This window comes from Typopeltis vanoorti, chromosome 20 (assembly GCF_054136105.1).
Source record: "Typopeltis vanoorti isolate ZY-2024b chromosome 20, IOZ_Tvanoo_1.0, whole genome shotgun sequence".
Classification (NCBI taxonomy): Eukaryota; Metazoa; Arthropoda; class Arachnida; order Uropygi; family Thelyphonidae; genus Typopeltis; species Typopeltis vanoorti.
Window position 1 is genome coordinate 83,418,749 of NC_143568.1, and position 21,471 is coordinate 83,440,219.

The following is a 21,471-nucleotide window of genomic DNA, read 5'->3' on the forward strand; positions in this document are numbered from 1 at the left end:
TTGACTGACTTGTCTGTTTGCTTATTTGGGAAATGGAGTAAAAAGACAGGTTTATATTTAAAATAACTTGGTATCTTTAATGACCAAACATTGTATTTGCCACCTCAGGCCTCCTATAAGCCACTTGGTGGTATTTCACTGAATGATGGTCATCTACCATCTAGTGGGTCTAATTGCATTTCCTAACTAGGAAGGTAATGCTTTGCAACAGGAATTCTCTCTGGATTCACCAGCGTTCCTTTTGTAGAAACAGACCATGTTACAGGAAGGCAGGATTGACTTGACAGGGAGAGGCTGTATATTGTGCATCACCTACCCAAAGTATGAAAGTTCTGTATTTATTATTTGCTTTATTGAGATGAATATTGCTTTGTCATCAAAACTGATTGTGTTGATTAAAATGTCTTTGGTTATTAAATCCTGGTGTATATACAATATATATAAATATAATTTATATATATTGTACTACTTGTGCTACTGTAAAGTCATGCACCATTATCAGTAATATTTGTAAGCTTCCGTGGTTATTTTCTAGGCTTCAGAAGTTTTCTGCATATTTTCATAATTTCACTAGACATCAGCAGATGCCATAAGATCAATCTCACCTCACTGATGTTCCACACAAATTCTGGCCAGGTGGTTCTATTGTAGGCTTGTCTTGAGACTTCAGTTCTTTTGAGACCAGTCACTCTAGACACACCATCTATCTCACCGTGTCGTTCATTACTTTTTTTCAGGAACTTTACCATCCATTACCATTTTGAGAAGTCCTTCTTTCATACTTTCTATGTGTCCAATGTATTTCAGCTTTCTTTTGTCAATGCTCTTTAGTTTATACATATCCACATAAACTATAAATTAATGATAATTTACCAATTTTGAAACTCTTTTACTGCTTCTTCAGGGTTAATTTTGCAAAAAAAACACTTAAAAAGATATACTGAATAGAGTATTACAGACAACTCTGAATATAGCAAACTCATAAGAACCACATAAGTAGTTTGTTATAATGAATTTCTTTCAGAATAGCAGTGTGCCTTTGGGTAGTGGTATTCTGAGACTCTGGTTGTGACTTTTTAATAATTTTTATAGTGAGCAAGTTTGTTATAACAATAGTAAATTGTACCTACTGGAGAACACAAACAGTAATTCAACCACAGAAAAGAGTAATGTAGTGCTGCTGAGGAGAGAACATTCCACTAAAAATGAAACTTGAATGAGACAGTGATCTGAATTGCAAAGAAGAGTGGTCACCTCAACTGCATACCTGGAAGCAGAACTGGTTAATTAATAATAGATCTAGATTTTTTAGTAAGTGGAGAGGATTGTCAAGAATGATGAATTGACAACGTAGATATGAATATAAATGAAATTGCACTTTAATAAATATTTCTGATATTTCGGCAACATCACATTGCCATCTTCAAAAGCAACTTACAAAAAAGGCACATGCATGTAGGCACTACAACACTAACTGAGAATGAAGTGATGAAGCTGAAGATGTTGAAAGTTTATTTTTTCACTTGGTTAGAGTATAATAAAATTAGTTTAATCCTTTATCCAAGTGTGAGCAAACAAAGTTTGCGCCTGAAGTATCTTCAGGACTAGGGTAAGGTGATACACACCAGGGCAACTCGTTGTAAAGGTGGAGAAAGCTACCAACACTCCTATCTCAGTATCTCCTATAATGCAAAACACATCTCCTTGCGGATATGTCTAATGTTATGCATTAAAGGAAGGGCCACTACCCAGACTAGTTTCGACCTTTATTGAGGTCTCTTCAGTGGGAGCCAGGCCCTAGTGGAAATACTAGGCAGAAGCAATTTTATTATAAGTGATGAAGCTATTGTTCTCCTAAAAGTCCTGATGGTGCTCCCTAGCAGGCTAAGTAGGTATTCTTGGCCGTTGGGCTGAGGGTCTGCTGATGTAAGCCTCCCAAATTTGGGACAGTCTCATACAACCAAATTTGTTGAGGTTTGGAGAGTTTCTTAGGACTGAAGCTGATTCCATAAATAGTCTTTCGAATTTGTATTTGCTATGGTGTATTACTGTAGCTTTCTTCCACCGTATTCTGTGACGTGTATCCAGAGCATGGTCTGCAAGACCAGAATGGCTGTACTTGTGAAAACAGATGTAGTCCTTGTGTTCTGAAATTTTGATATTCGCTGTCCTGCCTGTTTGGCCAAAATAAGACAGTTTACTTTGGAATTTCAGACCACAAATTCGGACAGAATTTCCAGAATATCCAGACCATGCTCTGGATATTCTGGATACATAGAATACGGTGTAAAAAAGCTACAGTAATACACCGTAGCAAATACAAATTCGAAAGACTATTTATGGAATCAGCCTCAGCCCTAAGAAACTCTCCAAACCTCAACAAATTTGGTTGTATGAGACTGTCCCAAATTTGGGAGGCTTACATCAGCAGACCCTCAGCCCAACGGCCAAGAATACCTACTTAGCCTGCTAGGGAGCACCATCCGGACTTTTAGGAGAACAATAGCTTCATCACTTCGTTCTCAGTTAGTGTTGTAGTGCCTACGTGCATGTGCCTTTTTTGTAAGTTCCTTTTGAAGATGGCAATGTGATGTTGCCGAAATATCAGAAATATTTATTAAAGTGTAATTTCATTTATATTCGTATCTACGTTGTTAATTCCTTAAGTGATTTAGTAATGTATAACCATATAAGCCTGTCTACGAGAGTCAGAAATGATGGTTGTTGATTTGCAGGATATCAAGCTTTAAGGATAAGAAGTTAGAGATCAAAATGATTTTCAGAATTCAGGGAGAGTTAGATACAGCAGATGAATGCTACGTAATGAGACAATGAAATCTTAAGCCACACAATGTCAAAAAAAAAAAAAAGAGAGCAATGGCTAAGCATCCTCTGGCAAGGAATATTTTCTATAAGTTTTTTTTTTTTTCAGTTTTTCTTAAAAGTCTAAACATTGCAAAAGACCATCTAGATGACCGTTCTAAGTTCCAATTCTAGTTGCTGATGAGGAAATGAGGAACTTTTTCTAACTTAGTTGATCTTTGGTGAGGGCAAATAAGGTTTTTAATCCTACAATTCAAGAAAATTAAGCATATTTAAATTTTTTGCAACTATCCAGGTTATCAAGAAATTATTATCCAATTGTGGCAGATTAGATATCGTGATTTTTAGAGTTTGCTGCTAGAAAAACGTTCTACTAGGCAGCCATTTCTTTGCTATGTGCTGATTTTGCAATTTACATATTTTCTTGATACTGTCAGTTTAGGCTGACAAAATGGGTTGTGTAAATAATTTTATAATTTCCATACACTCTAGAGCAGTGCTTCCCAAACTTATGGATGTAAAGGTCCCTTTGGAAAAATTAAAATTTTTCACGACCCCCATAGGGAAAAAATTTGTAATACCGACATATATTATTATAAAGCATCCAAAGTGTATTTCTTTCTTGCGCATCGCTTGCATGTGTGTACACTAGCAATGAAACGTTTAATTTAAAGCACGAAAAACTTGGGCGTGTCAAATGAGCGCAAGATTTTGCGTTTGTAAGGTTTTTTATTAATACCTTTGAAATGAAATTTATGAAATGAATAAGCATTTATTTACTAGTATTCTTTAAGCTCCAAAATATGCAGGAAACAAAATTTGTGAACCAACACCAATGTGTGATTTTTTCCATTAAAATATAAAAAATAACAAAAATTAAATACATTTCTTTTAAGATAAAAAAAAAATATCTACTTAGTCTTAAAACATTTACAATTTTTATTCATTATTTCACAGCCTCCAAGGGGGCTGCAGCCCACAGTTGGGAAGCGCTACTCTAGAGCATTCAGTGATGCTGATGATATCAAGATAAAACAACAAAAGCTTTCCAGTGTAAATAAAGTAATATTTTTGTTTTTAATACTGAAAATGCAAATACACCATACACACACACACACACACACATCAGCATTTGTAATTTATTAGGGCTGGTCAAAGTTACATGCAAGTTAAGTGCAGTTTTTTGGGCAGTTCATTTTTAATATAATGTAATAAGTAGCTTAAAAATGATTTTGCCCATCTTTTATATAAAATTTGCATTAAGTATAGTCAGCATTGTTCAATGTCATAATTTTTATTTTATTTATTGTTTTTTTATAGACTTTACACATTGAAATTGGTAACGAAATTTCACCAACAAATTCAAATCCAGCCAAAAGTGAAATTGCTGTTAAGTAAGAATTATTTTAATAATTTGCAATATTAATTTGTATCACATTAATAATTTTTTAAAATTTATTCCAATAAATTATAAATGATAAATAATGAATTAAACGGATACCGTTTTAATTTCTTCCAGAGATGATCATGCCTTAAATGTAGCATTGATGCCAAACTAATGCTTTAAAGATACTAGACCTGATATTTAAGTCACTATATCTTAGAGTTATGTGGTGTGAGGTATATTTGCACACACAACATATATATATAGTTCCAAGAGGCCCAGACTGTTATTGACTTTTAAAAAAAAAAAATGCTCATTTCAGCATATTAGATAATCCTACCCACTATTGGAATATAAAGAGTTAATTAACATTTCACCTAATATACAGTCAGTACAAACTAAGCTTAACATTCCAATGTGCTTATATTCAGCTCTACCAGTTAGTTTAACACTGAAATGCTAACCAACATTGGCATAGTTCCACTATTACCTAACATCTAAAAATCAATCATTCTGATGTCTTAACAATTATCTAAATATCAAACATCTCACCCTGACATGCAGTTATTCTAGACAAAATCTCTTTCTTAACAGTCATCTTTCTTAGTATGTTAGCTAACTGACCTTGGTTGGTGTGTGTGTGGATAGCATCTTTGTTTTTTTAACTTGGCTTGATCCTTCCTTTGACACAAATGTTTGTTAAATCTTTGTATGTGGTAAATAATATCATTTGTATTGCATATCATTTGAACATAATCATTTATCTGGCATGAAGTAGCACTCTGCTTATTAAAGACCTGTTAAACCATGCTGTATGTTTCCAATCTAGTTCAGCAAATGTTATGCAAACTCTACACCACATTCAGTTTACTATTACTTGTTATGCAGGTTGCTATTTAATTTTTTTTTTTAAATATTTTCTCTCCTGTGAAGATGAACTTTTCTTATCTCATTTTTTTTTTTTTTTCCCAAACTGTGAGAGTTGAATTCTTTGTGATTTATTATTTATTTAAATAATAATAGTCATTTGAACTTTTGGTTTTAGTATTCTGATCCAAACAAGTCTTTAGATGGAAAATATTCATTTTTATTTTATTTTAGTAATATATATATATGTATATATATATTTACACACACACGAGATATTTCAAAAGTAATACAACTGGTAACATTTGAAAAATAGTTCATCTGATAACACTTACAGTTGATGGTGGCACATTCATCAATCTTTGACTTGAGATTCAATAATTCATTATTGCAATTTTTTTTAAAGAGGCTGAAACCCATATCATATTAATACTGTGGTTAGAGCTATATGTTAAGTAATCCAAAAATCTGCTCTCGAGACCAAAGGTAGAAAATCATGTTTCATAAATAAAAACTAATTTTCAAAAGTGATGGATATTTTTTGTTGCAAAACAAAGATGATTTATGGAATTTTTTGCAAAACTTGGAAAAGTGTTAAAGCATTAGTGAAGTTGCCAAATGACTATAACCCAAAAGACAGTGAGCAGAGCAATAGTTTTGAAGGCAGTAATAAAATGTTGTTTGACTGCACTTGAAGGGGGGGGGGGAACAAGCACCAAAATTATGGATAATCTAGAAACTGATCAGTTGATGAAGGACAATAGATTATTGCATGAGATTTCTTTCTGTATAAATTAAGGATTCTCTGTTTTTACAAATGAGTCATTTTCCTGTAATTTCATTAACAGAGTGAAATTTGAGTTCATGTTGAACAGAACTTTTTTTTTTAAATCTTAATCACCTGTGATTAGTCCTAGAATTAAAGTAGCAATTGAGTGTTTCAGAACTCTCCTTCACCAAATAAATTTCATGTGACATTATTGTCAGAAAAAAACGATGCTGATATTCTTTGTTTTTTTAACTCCAAAAAGCATAATTCTTCGGCATGGGATACTCCATGTTGATGAATATTACCCAGTAATAATTAAGACTCATAAAAAGGGAAATAAAACTGAATGTTAGAATTACAGTGGTATTTCCCTCCTGAGTATTCCTAGTAAATTGTGGAAAGGGAAGCTTGGTGAAGAACAAGCTGGATTCAGACCAAATAGCATTTGTTAGGATCAGATTTCCACTGTAAGACAAATTGTTAAGAAATATTGAGAAAATAACATGGATTTGTTTTGGTTAACAACACTTTGTGAGATTCCAAACTCTCTGTCAATGTCAGTAATTCTGTGGCCTTTCTCAAGAGCTTTACAATAATTCTTTCCCATGTGAAATCATCTATATAATGTCTTTGAGACATTACAAGACATCCAAGCCTGCAACTTTATTCCTTCATGAAAAGAGCTTCAAACACAATTCACTTAATGCAGCCTTTTGCTGTTTATTCTGTTAGATACCACCACTTGACCCCTTTGTGCGCAATTCAAAAATTTGGACGTGTACCTGCTTTCTACTTGAAATCTTCAGTTATACAAATTTCTACAAGCTGATTTGTCTGAATTTGTGGTTGTAATCTTTAAAAATGGTGTTCATCCTTGCATTTTAGACAGCAGTAGAAAGTATTACTGAACTGTTTACATCATCAGTGGAATATCCATAGGATATTCTTTAATTGACCCAAGTTTATTTACTCATTGATGTGATTTCTGATAGAAATTTGGCTGTAATGCAGATGAGGAAGCAGATCATTACTGCTACCATATACAGGATGTTTCATTGCATTTGAGATTTTTTTTTTGCATTATTAGCATCTTGAATACTCATTGGGGGTACATGTAAGAAATTTGATGATGAAATTATTATTTTTATTCATTATGTTAAGGTTATCAGCTGAACCTCTACATGTAAGCTGGTGATGGTACTGCTGAACAACACCAATGCATTTATGATTCCCATTCAAGTGCCATCTCCTATCTAGGAGGTTGACTACCACGATGTTACTCATGGTTAACTACAGACTTTATGACATGTGGTGAGGACCCTATCTCTTCCACATATTGTAAGTATTCATTACTGTAAATCTGTGCGTGTGTTTGCCTGTTCTGGAGGGTGAAAAACCTGAATTTCTGGGTGAAAAAAACCCCTATCCATATTGAGATCAGCTAACCTTTAGTCGAAGGAGATCGGATAAAGATTCCTCATGTCATGAATGGGAATCAAACCCAGGTCTTTACAACCAAAGGGCTTCATCTATGCTGACTGAGCTACAGAGGCTCTGCATTTATGATTAATATTGAATAAAAAAAGCAAGACAGTTGTAGTTGTGTTGGCATAGAGTGTAGTCACATGTATATTCTGTGACAACTGTCTAAAATTAACTCATACTTTTAACCAGAAGTCAGGAAACTATCATTATTTATTTTTATTATTTCACCTTTCCACCAGGAGACAAGTTATCCAGTTTCTACCACTATGTATTGAAGTACGAGCAATGATAAAAGAATGTGTCTAAAGCTTTTGTGTTCTTGAGGGAAAAATTGGAGGACCATGAGGCAAATTAAATTCCAAAGCTGTATCTTGAGACTGTTGTTTATCATTTTGTTTACTTAGTATTAAATACTTTTATATATGCACAAAAAACAATACCAAATGTTCAACAGTGCTAGTTACTTCTTAATCATCTGTTTATTGATAATCATTATATTAAGAACATAATTTAAATGTATCATTCATCATGTTACAGTCCTTGATAATAAATGTCATTAATTTAACAATGGGCAATGATATGCAGTTATTAATGTTGAAAGACATACATCATAATATGTCGATGTGGTCATTCTCAATTATGATTAAAAAAATGGAGACTAGTCTAGCAATTTTGAAAAAAAATGTCAGCTTTATTCCCTTTGGAGAATGACATGGCATTAAAAGATAAAAACTTCTGTGATTGATATTTGGTTATCAGTCACCCACATTAACAATATTCATAAATTCTGCAACATGCCAATTACATATGGTATCAGCTGTTACATTCCACTGCTCAGCAAAGGCCTTACATAATTTTCTTGACATTTCTTGCTTCCTCTCTTGCCTGCGAGCTATCTTTATTTATTTCGTGCTGGTAATCTCTGTCTTTAGATTTCTTTTTCTCTGGAAATTCGAAGTGGAGTATGGGCTGTTCATCTGCTCTAGCTAACATTCCAGCCTGGTTTCACTTTAACTATTTGGATCTGTGTATAACAAGAGTAATTTTTAAGGTTTCTCTAATTCTGTATTATTTTATTTCTTTCCTTTCTCTCTTCCAAGAACAAAGTTTGTATAGTGTATATTAATATGAACAGTATAAGAGAATCCATCGGTTTCCTTTTACGAGGTGGGGGGTACTGGAAAGTTCTGATAAACACCTAGAACAAAAACTATATTAAAGCAACTGATATAATATACCAGTTGCTTTAATATAATTTTTGTATAATAATAATTAAATATAATTAAAGCAACTGCTATAACCACAAGAAAGAACATATGAGGATATAAGGTAACATAAGTTACTTTCATAACTCTGCTACTACTAGTATGGTCTTTCTTGTGGTTATATCAGTTGCTTTAATATAATTTTTGTTCTAGGTTTTTATCAGAACTTTCCAGTCCCCCCCCCCCCATAGAGTGTGTGTTGGAGAGAGAGATTTTATATACAAATCAAAGATTGTATATCAAAATTGGTTTCTTTATTAAAATATTGATATCTTTGTTAATCCAATCAGGTTCTTAAACACTTTTTGTAAAATGAATCCCACCCATGATAGTACATTAGTTTTAGTAGTTTGGATGGGCTTGGGGTTAGTTAATTCAGAAATCCTGCTCTAGAGGCCAAACATTTTTTAGTTACTTTCATAACTCTGCTACTACTAGTAAGGTCTTTCTTGTGGTTATATCAGTTGCTTTAATATAATTTTTGTTCTAGGTTTTTATCAGAACTTTCCAGTCCCCCCCCCCCATAGAGTGTGTGTGTTGGAGAGAGAGATTTTATATACAAATCAAAGCTTGTATATCAAAATTGGTTTCTTTATTAAAATATTGATATCTTTGTTAATCCAATCAGGTTCTTAAACACTTTTTGTAAAATGAATCCCACCCATGATAGTACATTAGTTTTAGTAGTTTGGATGGGCTTGGGGTTAATTAATTCAGAAATCCTGCTCTAGAGGCCAAACATTTTTCAAGACACTTCAGGCCTCTAGTAAGCAGTCTCACAATGAAATTCATTTGCTACATGAAGACATTCACACAACCAACATCCATGCCCATAGTGGAATTTGAATCCATAGCCTTTTCCAGTTAGAGAAAAACAGATGTGAACCAACACCAATGTGCGATTTTTTCCCATTAAAATATAAAAAATAACAAAAATTAAATATGTTTCTTTAAAGATAAAAAAAAAATATCTACTTAGTCTTAAAACATTTACAATTTTTATTCATTATTTCACAGTCCCCAAGGGGGGCTGTGGCCCACGGTTGGAAAGCGCTACTCTAGAGCATTGTGATGCTGATATCAAGATAAAGCAACAAAAGCTTTCCAGTGTAAATAAAGTAATATTTTTGTTTTTAATACTGAAAATGCAAGTACACTATACACACACATCAACATTTGTAATTTATTAGGGCTGGTCAAAGTTGGTCAACTTGGGCAGCCACGCTGCTAAAAATGTTCATATCATGGCTATACATGTTCAAGTACAGCTATAAAAAGTCTAGAGGCTATTGAGTTGCCATATTTAACTCCTTTATTAATTTGGAATATCCACTTCTTTTTGTGCAAATGGCTGCTTGAATCTTGCTGCAAATGCCCTGGATTATTTTGATATATATTTAATACCTTATTACAATAACATCAAGTCTGGAGGCTACTACTTTGTTACAGTTGACAAAAGCAGCATAAAGAGATTTGTTATGTACTGTACATATGTTTCTATAATTGTTTTTGTATGCAGTTGATCTGTTGTAATTTTCCTTAAATCATAATTGCTCATACAGCTGTGTGCTTTAAGCTGGCCCCAAGGTTCTGTTTTGAATAACTTTTAGGAACTTAAAGTTAACAGGAAATAAGATTGATTGGTATGCAGTTATTTACAAGATTTGACAAGTACACTTGCCTTGGCAAGTGGCATCAGATTGGACATAATAGAATTTCTTTTAAGAAAATACAGATGCAGCACTACTAATCACTTGTGGGATATTAAAAAAAAAATGAAAGGGTCTTGGGCAAGTACATTTTTTGTAAGTAAGATATAAATAACCACAAGCCGTGGTTATTTATATCTGATCTACAGTTATTCTTGTGTGAAAGAATTATCTTTGATTTTAGTCACTGATCTTGGATGGATTAATTAATATAATGTTATGGAATTTTGAAGTGGCTGTTGCTCTTTGCAACAATATGCTTGAGAAAGGAGCATCCTGGGTTTGATTCTCAACATGAGGAGCTTAAGGATCTTTCTCAGACATAACCAAGTTAGCCAGTCTTAGGCGTGGACAGCAGTTTTTCTCCCCAGTTTATCTGGGGTTTTTCCTCCTGTAAGCAGGCAAACCTTCCCCATAAACACATAAACACAGCTACAGGCATAGAATATACCAGGAGGCATAGGGCTAGTCACCTTATCCTCGGGACAGATATGTCTTATAAGGGCTTAAGATAGGTCTAATCTAACATGTAGTATGGAGGAATTTTGCAAGGGTAAATAACAATTCTTTGAATCCAAAGTTTAACAGTTCAACATTAATGTTATCTTCATCAGGACTTCCTGTTTTTCATATCTTGGGTGGTAATTAGAATGCAGCTTCTTATAGAAATTTTTTGCTATTTTTAAGATTATGTTGTTTGTATTGTTTGAGAGTTCTCACATTTTCATGTTTTTAATCTGTTTTTTGTTCCAGTAAGCATCCCATTTTGCTGTTTATAAGCTAATGTTATTTTCTAAGGCACTTTGTATAATAAGTCCATGCCCTTTCTGAGCTTCCTCTTTATGAGTTTGTGTTCGGTGTTTGTGATTTTATTTCTTGGTGAGTCATTCCTATTCTTAAATAGTAGTTTTTATTGTGAGAACCTTGGGTTTTTTTTTCTTTAGTATTTATTAATGATAAGTATTTTTGAAGCTTTATTCTGTTTCCATGTACAGAAAGAGATGTAGACATCTCTTCCACAGATATGTTCCTTATTTGGGAGTAGTTTTCATCCAGATAAGAATTTATTTTCTTTTTAACAGAATTTCCTTTTTAACATAGTAATTCAAATCTAGTCGTTAATATGAATATTGAAGATGGGATGAATTAATCATTCAAAATGTTACTGCTCTTAATTTATAAACCAATGTTTATTTTGTGATAATGTGCATCAGTATTATAAAATAGTTCTGTCTTATTCTTGATTGCTTAATTAAGCAAAATATAATTTCAAGCAATTTTATACATATGTTTTTTAATAATGTAATAAATCTTAATATCTTTTTTCAATAATTACTTTACAGATTATGTTATCAATGGCTTTTTGTATTGCAAAACATATAAACAACCAAAGTTATTAAAGTGTGTAGTAGCATTAGTCTTCATAACACTTAGTTACAATGCAGATTTTTATGTTTGAACAATATTAGGATTTCTGGCCTTGTAAGTGGATTCAAATTCCACTGTGGAATGGATATTTGTGAAAGTGTGATAGATGATTTCCTTCTAGTTTGAGACCACCATCTTAGTATTGGAGGCCTGAAGTTAATTGAGAAAGTCCCATGTTTAGTCTAGGGCAGGAACCAGATTAACTAAGCATATCCACAATATTAAAATATATGTTAATTTAATATACACGAATATAATTAGATTTTACAACCTTTTGTGGGTGGGATTCACATTAAAAAACTACAGAAATTTTTGTTTTATAGATTAAAAAAAATTTCCTTTTTAAGAAGTAAAAAAAAAAAAATTACCTGAATTGATTAATGTATATAAGTATAACTTCTTTTACTTTGGCTGCCACTGTTATTCTGATGGATGTTGCCATTATAATGAAAATAATTGATCATTTCAGAGAAAAAGATGTTTATGCTGGATTATACAAAATATTGGATGAAGTTAGAAAACAAATAAGTTGAGATTGCATTGGCAGAAAATCATTCATATATGATATTCTGAAAAGATAGCATGTTTGATCATAGAATAAATATTATTGCTAATGGGGTGACTTTTGAATGATATTTCAGAGGGAAAAACAATTCAGTAACACATTCACTTATTGTTTTTCTGCTTTAATTAACTGTGCAAGCATTTATTATATTTGAATTGTTATTAGCTTAGTTTACCAAGCCTCTAGACCAAAATAAGCAACCAACTTTAATTTAAAAATTTATCCTTTATTTTTTTATTAGCATCTCCCTAACTGGAACAAAAACTGGGTATTTACATTTTCATATATAAATCGTATTTGTGTGTTAGAGAATTAACTTATAAGATGCTATATTAAGAGAACTTTAGGCAAAATATTGTTGATCTGAAAAGTTGACATTTTATAATGCGAAATACTAGAGAACGTGGAAGAACAATGTGCATGTACAATATTTGGATAGGTAGTTGGAGTATAATGCACAAACCTGAAGATAATCTAAATAAAATTTGAAATGTAGAGTAAAACAACTTACCTATCTGAACTCATCCAAACTTGTAATTATCGATCAAGCATTAATATCGGTATATAGTTGTTTTATTTTATGTGAAATACTCCATATTTCCATTTGAAATGTTTTCACCAAAGTTTTTTGTATGGATTTTAAGATAGTGTGTGATACATAATAATATATTTTTGAAGAATGAACTAACTTTCTAGGATATTACATTATTTTTTGTACATTATAATGTGTACTATTCATAAATGTGAAAAATAAATCTACTTCTCTTTCAGAATAATTTGTGCTGAACCTGTTGAACTTAAATTAAATCACAGAGTTAAAAATACTCAAGGCCATTATTCCAGTGCTTTCTCTCAGGTTACTAAGGTGAGAATTGTTTGTAATTTTAAGTTAAAAATAGAAAAAGATACAGAGAATTCTGTTATTGTTTCCATTTTATAAGAAATTAGCATTTTGTTTGTGAAGTTAAAATTCAAAAATATTATGAGCATTTTTGCTTTTATTAATAGTGATGCTTCTGTAATGCATATGACTACACTACACATATCAACACAGCTTTATCACTTATATGAGGAACTTTATCTAGGCTTTTTTAACCAAAGATGAGTTAGTTGGTTTCAAGACCAAGGTGATAAGTTGTCTTTCTTGTAAACAGATAACCAGTCTGAGAACACATACATTCTATTTCTCTCTCCATATCATCTTAGTGCATGATCATAGCTGACTCATCATTAACTTCATCATCTAATGACTATTGCTGATCTGTATTGATTTATGCCTAATTGAAAGTAATATACTCACGCATTGAAAAAGTTCAAGCAATTTCTTGAAGTTTCTGAATGAAATGCTTCTCCATCAGATACACTGTCTCATGAGTTTGCTGATGTGTGGATTGATAAATTTCCTTCATTGATGGCCTTTATTCTCCAGTAATTTCTGTTTCAATTAAAGAAACTCGTTGCTTTTTTATTCTTAGCCTTAACATTTTTTGTTCTGCCAAGTTTAACAATATGCATTGGAGACGAGAAAACTGTTTCTGGATTAAAAAGTAGATGATTGCACTGGTGAGAAAATTTTAGAATAGTTGATATTTTGTTATGCAGAAATAACAATTCATTAACAACCCAAATTTCCATATGGAGGAATTATGTCAATTTATGCTTCGTATCCTTATTTTAATGACATCCAAATGTTATTTCAATTTCAATTTACACTTTTTTCATCTATATAGTTATTGTTGTGTAAAGGGGTTAAAGGCTCTTTTCTCTCTCTCTCCCTCCATATCACATCAGCATTCAGCACCTGACCTATTTAGGCAACCATTCAAAAGTCTTAAACTTACAATACTACATATTTGAGGTGCTCACATCCTGTCTTGCTTGCTTCAAAACAAGAATAAAGGACCTATGCATTTTAACCATCTCTCTCTCTCTCTCTCTCTCTCTCTCTCCCTTCTAAGGCATAAGAGTTAACACTCTGCATATATAACAAAGGTTATTAGACAGCTTTCACACTTGATTTTAGATGGCTTTAACAGCTGATACAATAACATATCAAAGTAACATTTTAAATGGTTAAAATCATACTGCAAAAATGATTAAATGTTTAAGAGCAAAGATCATTATAGGTGCAGCAAACTTAAATCTGCTGGGAGCTTCAGTACATACAAGCACATTATCTATTTATTGTTGAATATCTTAACCATATAGTTTAAAGCCCTGTTACATGTTAAGTTGACATTATGGTAAGATTACTCACAACAGCATTCATAAGATATGCAGAGAACCATGGCATGATACCTTTCCAACTGAAATAATGTTTTTCAGCAGTTATTTTGGGAGGCTGATTAGGATGTTCACTTTTAGCAAATGATTAGTTGATTTCCTTTGGAACCCATACACATATCAAATTTCTCAAAACACATTTGCTACAAACCATTGCATTTATTAAGAAATACCATAATGCTTTTTTTTTTTCACATTATTTTGAAATACTGCTTTAAAAACAATATATATATTTTGGACTATCTGGACACATTTGTATGATACAAAATGTAAGCAATCATTCCTCAGTTTAGCTCTGCTACTCAACAACAGTTGCAAATATATAATTTTAGTTTTATATTGTATTAATCATTAAAGCCTTCTAAAACAGTGGAAACCATCATGAATTTAATAAAAATAAATAAATGTGATAGGTTCTGTAAGCTTTCAATGATCCATATATTGCAAACATCCTTTCCATTCATTTCTCATGCATTAGGACACTAGATTCTTTGTTGAAAGCTGTATCAGTCATCTCCACAAAAAGTGCAGATTACGCAGTTTCTGTAAGGCTTCTATTTCATTTTTGTCTAGACACGTATATATTGATCATATGCTATGAAGAGTCAGGTATCATTATGTCATGTATGATAGACTGTTGTTTGGCCACCACTAATGTGTTCTGTGATTCTTTGGGGAAAAGTCATCAATTTATTGATATGTATCCTCAACAAGTGTTCAAGCTTCTATGACAGCATTACGTGATTAAGTTTACATTCTTATTAATCTCCTATCAACAATTTTCCTCCAAATTAGTCTATTACTTGTCAGCACTCTAATATCGTATCTGACAATCAATTCACCTAGAACTTAGTCTTCCTCTGGGTCGCTTTCCTGCCATCTTAGTGTCAAACAAATGTTTTGCTAAGTTCCTTTCTGATATCTTCATTATCAGTATGATTCTATCAATCTCCTGATTTTTTTCAGAATTCTATGTTTGATCAAATGCTTTATTTCTAACCTAACTCTCAGATCTATAATTTAAAACATGGTTTGAACACTGTTTTGTATACTGCTAGGTTGGTGTTTTGGCTAATTTCTATATTATTCCATATAAATTTATTCATCTGGCTGCCCATCATACCAGGTTTGCTTATTCTGTTGCCTATTTACAAATTTAATTTACCATCTTAAGAAATAGCTGAAATATTTTACTTGTTTTGTAGTCTCTCCATTCAGAATATAGATGAAGTTTTTATGTTCATATCTGGTTTCTTAGGGTTTATTTGCTGATTTCCATATTAAATTTGTTACAGTTGTTATTCAGTATAGCTTGAGAATCCTTGCAGACTTTCACCAGATGTATTTAGGAACACATCATCATTTGCAAAAGTTCGTCATCCAGTAGCATCCTCTAGCAAGAGGGTTGCAGCAGATGAGCAGCTCTTCTCCATTTCTCTCTGTCGCTTCCATCATTCTTAAACCAGTCCATTCCACGATGTCATTAAACCATTCTCTAGTTGGTCTTCCACGTCTTCTCTTCCCCTCAACTTTCCCTTGTAATATAGTTCTTGTCAGGTGTCCCGAAGAACCTCTCAGAAGATGTCTTGCAAATCTGGTCTTTCTTTGCATAATATTCTTTAGCAGTGTTCTTTCCATCCCATAAAACTTCTTGATTTGATATTCTTTCTGTATAGCTAATCTTTTCCATCTTTCTATAACACCACATTTCCAATGCATTAATTCTTTCCATATCTCTCTTTCTGAGTGTCCATAACTTGCAATACTCCAAACTGTTGCTTTAACTATTCCAATTCTAACGCCTATTTTAGTGTTCTTGTTTATTAAAATTCTCTTCATTTCCATAAATGCCTATTCTATTTCTAATGTCCAACTCTGAAGTTCCTTTCTCTGAGATCCAGCTACCTAAATATTGAAATCTTTCCACTTCTTCTGCAAAAGCTAAGTTTCATATATCTGATTTTAATATCTGGTTTAATGCAGTTCATATAGGTGATGAATAAGAGTGGAAATAATGTGCATCCTCATCTTATGCCTGATTTTACATCAAATCATCTCCCCATAGTTCCTTCGTTTCTAACTGCTGACTGACAACTTAAATACAGACTGTGTATTGCTCTGTATAATGTTCCATTCAACTGATATAATTGTGGTGTTTTGAAAAGCTTCTCTGATTTATGCTTACATAAATTTCCCAGAACACTTAGTAGAGAAAATCATCCGTAATTTTTACATTCAACTTATTCCCTTTTTTTATAGATGGGTACTGTGAAAGCTCTACTCCAATCATCTAGAATTCGATCTTCTGACCAGGTCCTTTGCGTTATGCAGTGTAGCCACTTCAAAACTTTTATGTCTTTCTCACATTTTGTTCTGTATTCTTTTATGGCCTATGCTGACTTATTTTGCTTGGAACTGTCAGCATGCTTTCTTCTTGTTCACCACTGCTTTTTTAACATTTTTTTTATTCTTTCAAACAACTTCACTACATACCTCCCTCTCTAGCTGAATCAATCAGTTTTCTTCAGAGTTTGCCACTGAGACTCCAAGGTTTGTTTGTTGTTTTCAAACTGTTTAGTTGAATACGGTTTACCTGTAAAAGCTGCTCAACTTTAATTCCTTTTCAAACTTTCTTACTGTTCTTTTCAGTGTCATATTCATTTTTATCCTACTTCCTACTAAGCAATGATCACTTCCCCATTTCAAATTCTTTGTATTCTTGTCTCTCTTCCATGTGAGCTTGTGCACATCTTTATGTTGGAGCATGGTGTTAGTGATGACTAGTCCATATCCTGAGCAGAAAACCAGCAGATGCTTACCAATTTTCCCAAAATGTTCCTATATGCCTAGTGGGATTCATTTCCTACTCTGCTGTTTAGATCTCCAATGACAAGGACTACTTTCCCCCATTTTCTTTATGTCGGCTGTCTGAACTAAAGAGTTAAAAATTCCTCCATTTCTTCCTTAGGAGAACCTTTGTGGATCCATAAGCACAAAAGTTTTATTGTCCATTTCCCCATTTTGAAGTTTGCCCACATAACTCTATTTGAAACTGCCTTCCAATCAAGAAATTTATCTTCATGTTTCGTGTTAAATGCTATCGCCACTCCAATATCTTCTTCAAGGATTAGACATTTGCCTCTTCTGGGTTCACTGGTCTTTCCATCTTGTCGCTAGTTTTCCTCTCTCTCCCTTTGGTCTGTATCTATCCACCTCTTTTGGTACATGATAGGTCTTGACCATTGTTATTCATGCAGATTTCTCCATATTTTCCTAAGGCAATTGGGAATGGATTATTTCCAACTCTAGCATTAAGATCTGCTATTAATATATATTCATTTAACTGTTTTTGTAGTTCCTCATAATATTTCGGAATCCTCTTTCCTAATCTAGAAAAAGAGTTTCTTCTTCTCTTCCGTCTAAGACGGGTTGAGTCTTCTCTTGAGCAGGATCTTCCAGTCTTCTCTATTCCTTGCTGTTCGAAAAAGTTCCGTATATGTTCTGCATCCCGAGATGTTCTTTATTAATTTCAGCAAGGTAATTCTTGGTCTTCCAGGTCTTCTTTTTTCAGTTGGAAAAGTATTGATTAGGACGTTAGGAAGTCTGTCTGCATCCATGCGTACAGTGTGTCCAAACCATCTCAGTTGTTGTTTTCTAATTTTTTCTATTATTGTCTTTTTATACAATAGTTATTGTCTGACTGTGATGTTTGTTTTCTTTTCTATCCAACTTGTTCTATTTATTTTTCTTAAGCATTTCATTTCAAATGCCAGCAGTTTTGTCTCCTCTCTTTTTTTTAACTGTCCACGCTTCTGCTCCATAGATGACTATTGGTATAATTATTGCTTCATATAATTTGATTTTGGCTTGTTTAGATATCTTGTTTATTTTCCAGATTTTCTGTAATTTTCCCATGGTGGTCCATCCTATCGCTATTCTGTGTTTGATTGTTTTGAGTTCATCTATTGTTTCTGTTAGTTTTGATCCAAGGTATATGAAGTTGTCTACTTGTTCTATTTGTTCTCCGTTTAGGGTGGCTGATATGATAGTTTTGTTCCTCCCTATTTTCATCACTTTTGTCTTTTGTATATTTATTGTCATGTCATATGTTTTACAGGTTTCGTTTAGCTTGTTGATCAGCTTTTGTAGTTCATTTGGGGTTCTTGCAAGAAGGACAAGATCATCTGCATATTTGATATTTATGTTTAAACCATTGACATTGATTCCAGGCGAATCAATGTCGAGAAAAAGAGTTTACAACATTTAATTAGCTTCTATTTGTTTTTAATTTAACTGTTATAATTTGATTCACAAGATTATACTTCATCATCATCAAATTCCTGCCATGTACCCTCAAGGGGTGTACAGGATATGATAGTACTACATGAAAAAAATTACATCATTACCAACTTCCTATCTATAATTTTCCTCCAAATCAGTCTGTTACTTGTCAAGACTCCAACATTATCAGATCTTATATTTCTATCGTCTAAGCCACTTTGTACCGTATCAATCCACCTATATCTTGGTCTTCTTCTGGGTCGTTTTGCTGACAACCTAGCAGAGAACACTTGTTTTGCTAATCTTTCCTAATATGCTATTGCCATTGATGCCATCTGTTCACGCCTCTAATCTTTCTGAGGACTCTCATATATTTGGTCAAGTGTTTTACTTCTGACCCAGCTCTCAGATCCATAAGTTAAAACTGGTTTGAACACTGTCTTGTATACAGCTAATTTAGTGTTCCTACTAATTTCTCTCTTATTCCACATGAATTTATTCAATTGACTTCCCACTACCAGCTTTGCTGATTCTGTTGTTTATTTCTATATTTAATTTACCATCTTCAGTAAAAATCATGCCTAAGTAGTTGAAATGTTTTACTTGTTCCACCGGTTCTCCATTCACAACACAATGGCCATTTTCAATGATTCTGCCTATTTTCATTGTCTTTGTCTTTTTATTGCTGACCTTCATACCATATCTATTACAACAGCTATTCAATTTAGTCAGAGAATCATGCAGACTTGTAGCGGATTTATTTATAAGTATAACATCATCTGCATAAAGCAAAGAGCTGACATTAACATCTCCAATTTTGATATCATGTTTAATACCACTTTCCTTCATAATGTGATCCATATAGATAATGAATAACAGAGGGGATAATGTACATCCTTGTTTCACACCAGATTTAACATTAAACCATCTTCCTGTACTTGCTTCAATTCTGACTGCTGATTTACAACTCAAATAAAAACTAAGTATTGCTTGATATAATGCCCCATTGACACCATATAACTGCAGCGTATTGAATAGCTTGGCACCTTGTCATATACCTTTTCCAAATCGGCAAAACTTAAATACAGATCTTTATTATATTCCTATGCTTTCTCGATATTTGTAGTAAAGTGAAGATCTGATCTTGACAGCCTCTATTTGGCCTGAATCCAGCTTGTTCTTCCACAATTCTTCTCAACCGTTTCTCAAGTATACTTGCATAGATCTTACCAGGAACACTCAGTCGGGAAATACCTCTGAAATTCGTCCCTCTGTCCAGGCCTTCTGAACTATGCAGTGCAGCCACTGTAAGACTTTTATACCACCATACTTCAGCAATTCTGGTCGAATATCATCTACTCCTGCTGCCTTTCCACATTTCAAGCCTTTGATGGCTTTTTCTACTTCAAGTATGGATATGTATTCCTGACTGCATGCCTAGTCAGTGTTTTTTTTTATCACTGTGCTGTCATCGCTGCTTGTTTCAATTAGCAATTTTTCGAAGTAATTACTCCATACTTCAAGGATATCTTTTTCTCCCATTTTCATGTCACCTTTATCATCTCTAATTCCTTTTACAGCACTCTTTCCTCCATTCCTAAGCTTCTTCAACAACCTCCAGAATATTTTGCCACCTTCTTGATATTTATTTTCTATATTCTTGCCAAAGTCCTCCCATGACTTTTGTTTAGCTAGTTTTACACGCTGTTTAGCTTTCTTACATTTGTCTCTATATTCTCTAAGAGCAAAAGCTGACTTATTTGACAGGAACTTTTGATATGCTTTCTTCTTTAACTTCCTGTGTCCACCAGGGAGTTCTGATTTTTTTATCCTTGCAGACAACCTCACCACATGCCTCTCTGGCAGAATCAATCAATGTTTTCTTCAGAGTTTGCCACTGAATCTCTAAGGTTTGATTCCTGTAATCAAATGCTTTCATTTTTTCTTCAATAATCTTTGTGTATTTTAGTCTACAGTTCACATCTGAGAGCTGTTCAACTTTTATTCGCTTTAAAACTTTCTTACATGTTCTTCTTTTCAATATGAAATTCAATTTTATCCTGCTCAAGACTAAATAGTGATCACTTCCAATTTCAAATCCTCCGTACACTCTGGTGTCCTGCACCAGGGAGAAAACATCACTAGCAACAATAACATAGTCAATGTGACTTTTCTTATTCCTAGCCTCTTCTCTCCATGTGAATTTGTGCACATTTTTATGTTGGAACATGGTGTTAGTAATAACCAGTCCATGTCCTGAGCAGAAATCCAACAAGTTTTTGCCATTATTATTAGCTTTGCTCTTTTCTCCAAATTTTCCCAAAATATTTTTGTATGTCTCGCAATCATTTCCTACTCTGCTATTTAGATCCCCAACAAGGACCAACTTTTCCTTTTTCTTTTTGTCAGTTGCTTAATCTAAAGCATCAAAAAATTCCTCCACTTCTACCTTATAGAACCTTCTGTGGGACCATAGGCACAAATAAGTCTCATTGTCCAGTTCCCCATTCTCATATTTGCCCACATTACTCTACTTGAGACTGACTGCCATTTTCAAGAAGATTAGCTTCGTATTTTGTGTTGAATACTATGGCTACTCCTTTTCCTTGCCC

General features: G+C 33.1%; 1 protein-coding gene across 2 annotated transcripts in view; it reads left to right on the forward strand.

Moving 5' to 3' along the window:
* The window catches only part of LOC150095609 (nuclear pore membrane glycoprotein 210-like), a 254,158-nt gene that overhangs the window by 193,636 nt on the left and 39,051 nt on the right, over nucleotides 1-21,471 (forward strand). For both annotated transcript variants that reach the window (XM_090410173.1, XM_090410174.1), the window contains exons 19-20: nucleotides 4,144-4,217; nucleotides 13,067-13,160. In XM_090410173.1, coding sequence (XP_090266299.1) covers nucleotides 4,144-4,217; nucleotides 13,067-13,160 — 168 coding nt within the window. The remainder of the gene's footprint in view (nucleotides 1-4,143; nucleotides 4,218-13,066; nucleotides 13,161-21,471) is intronic.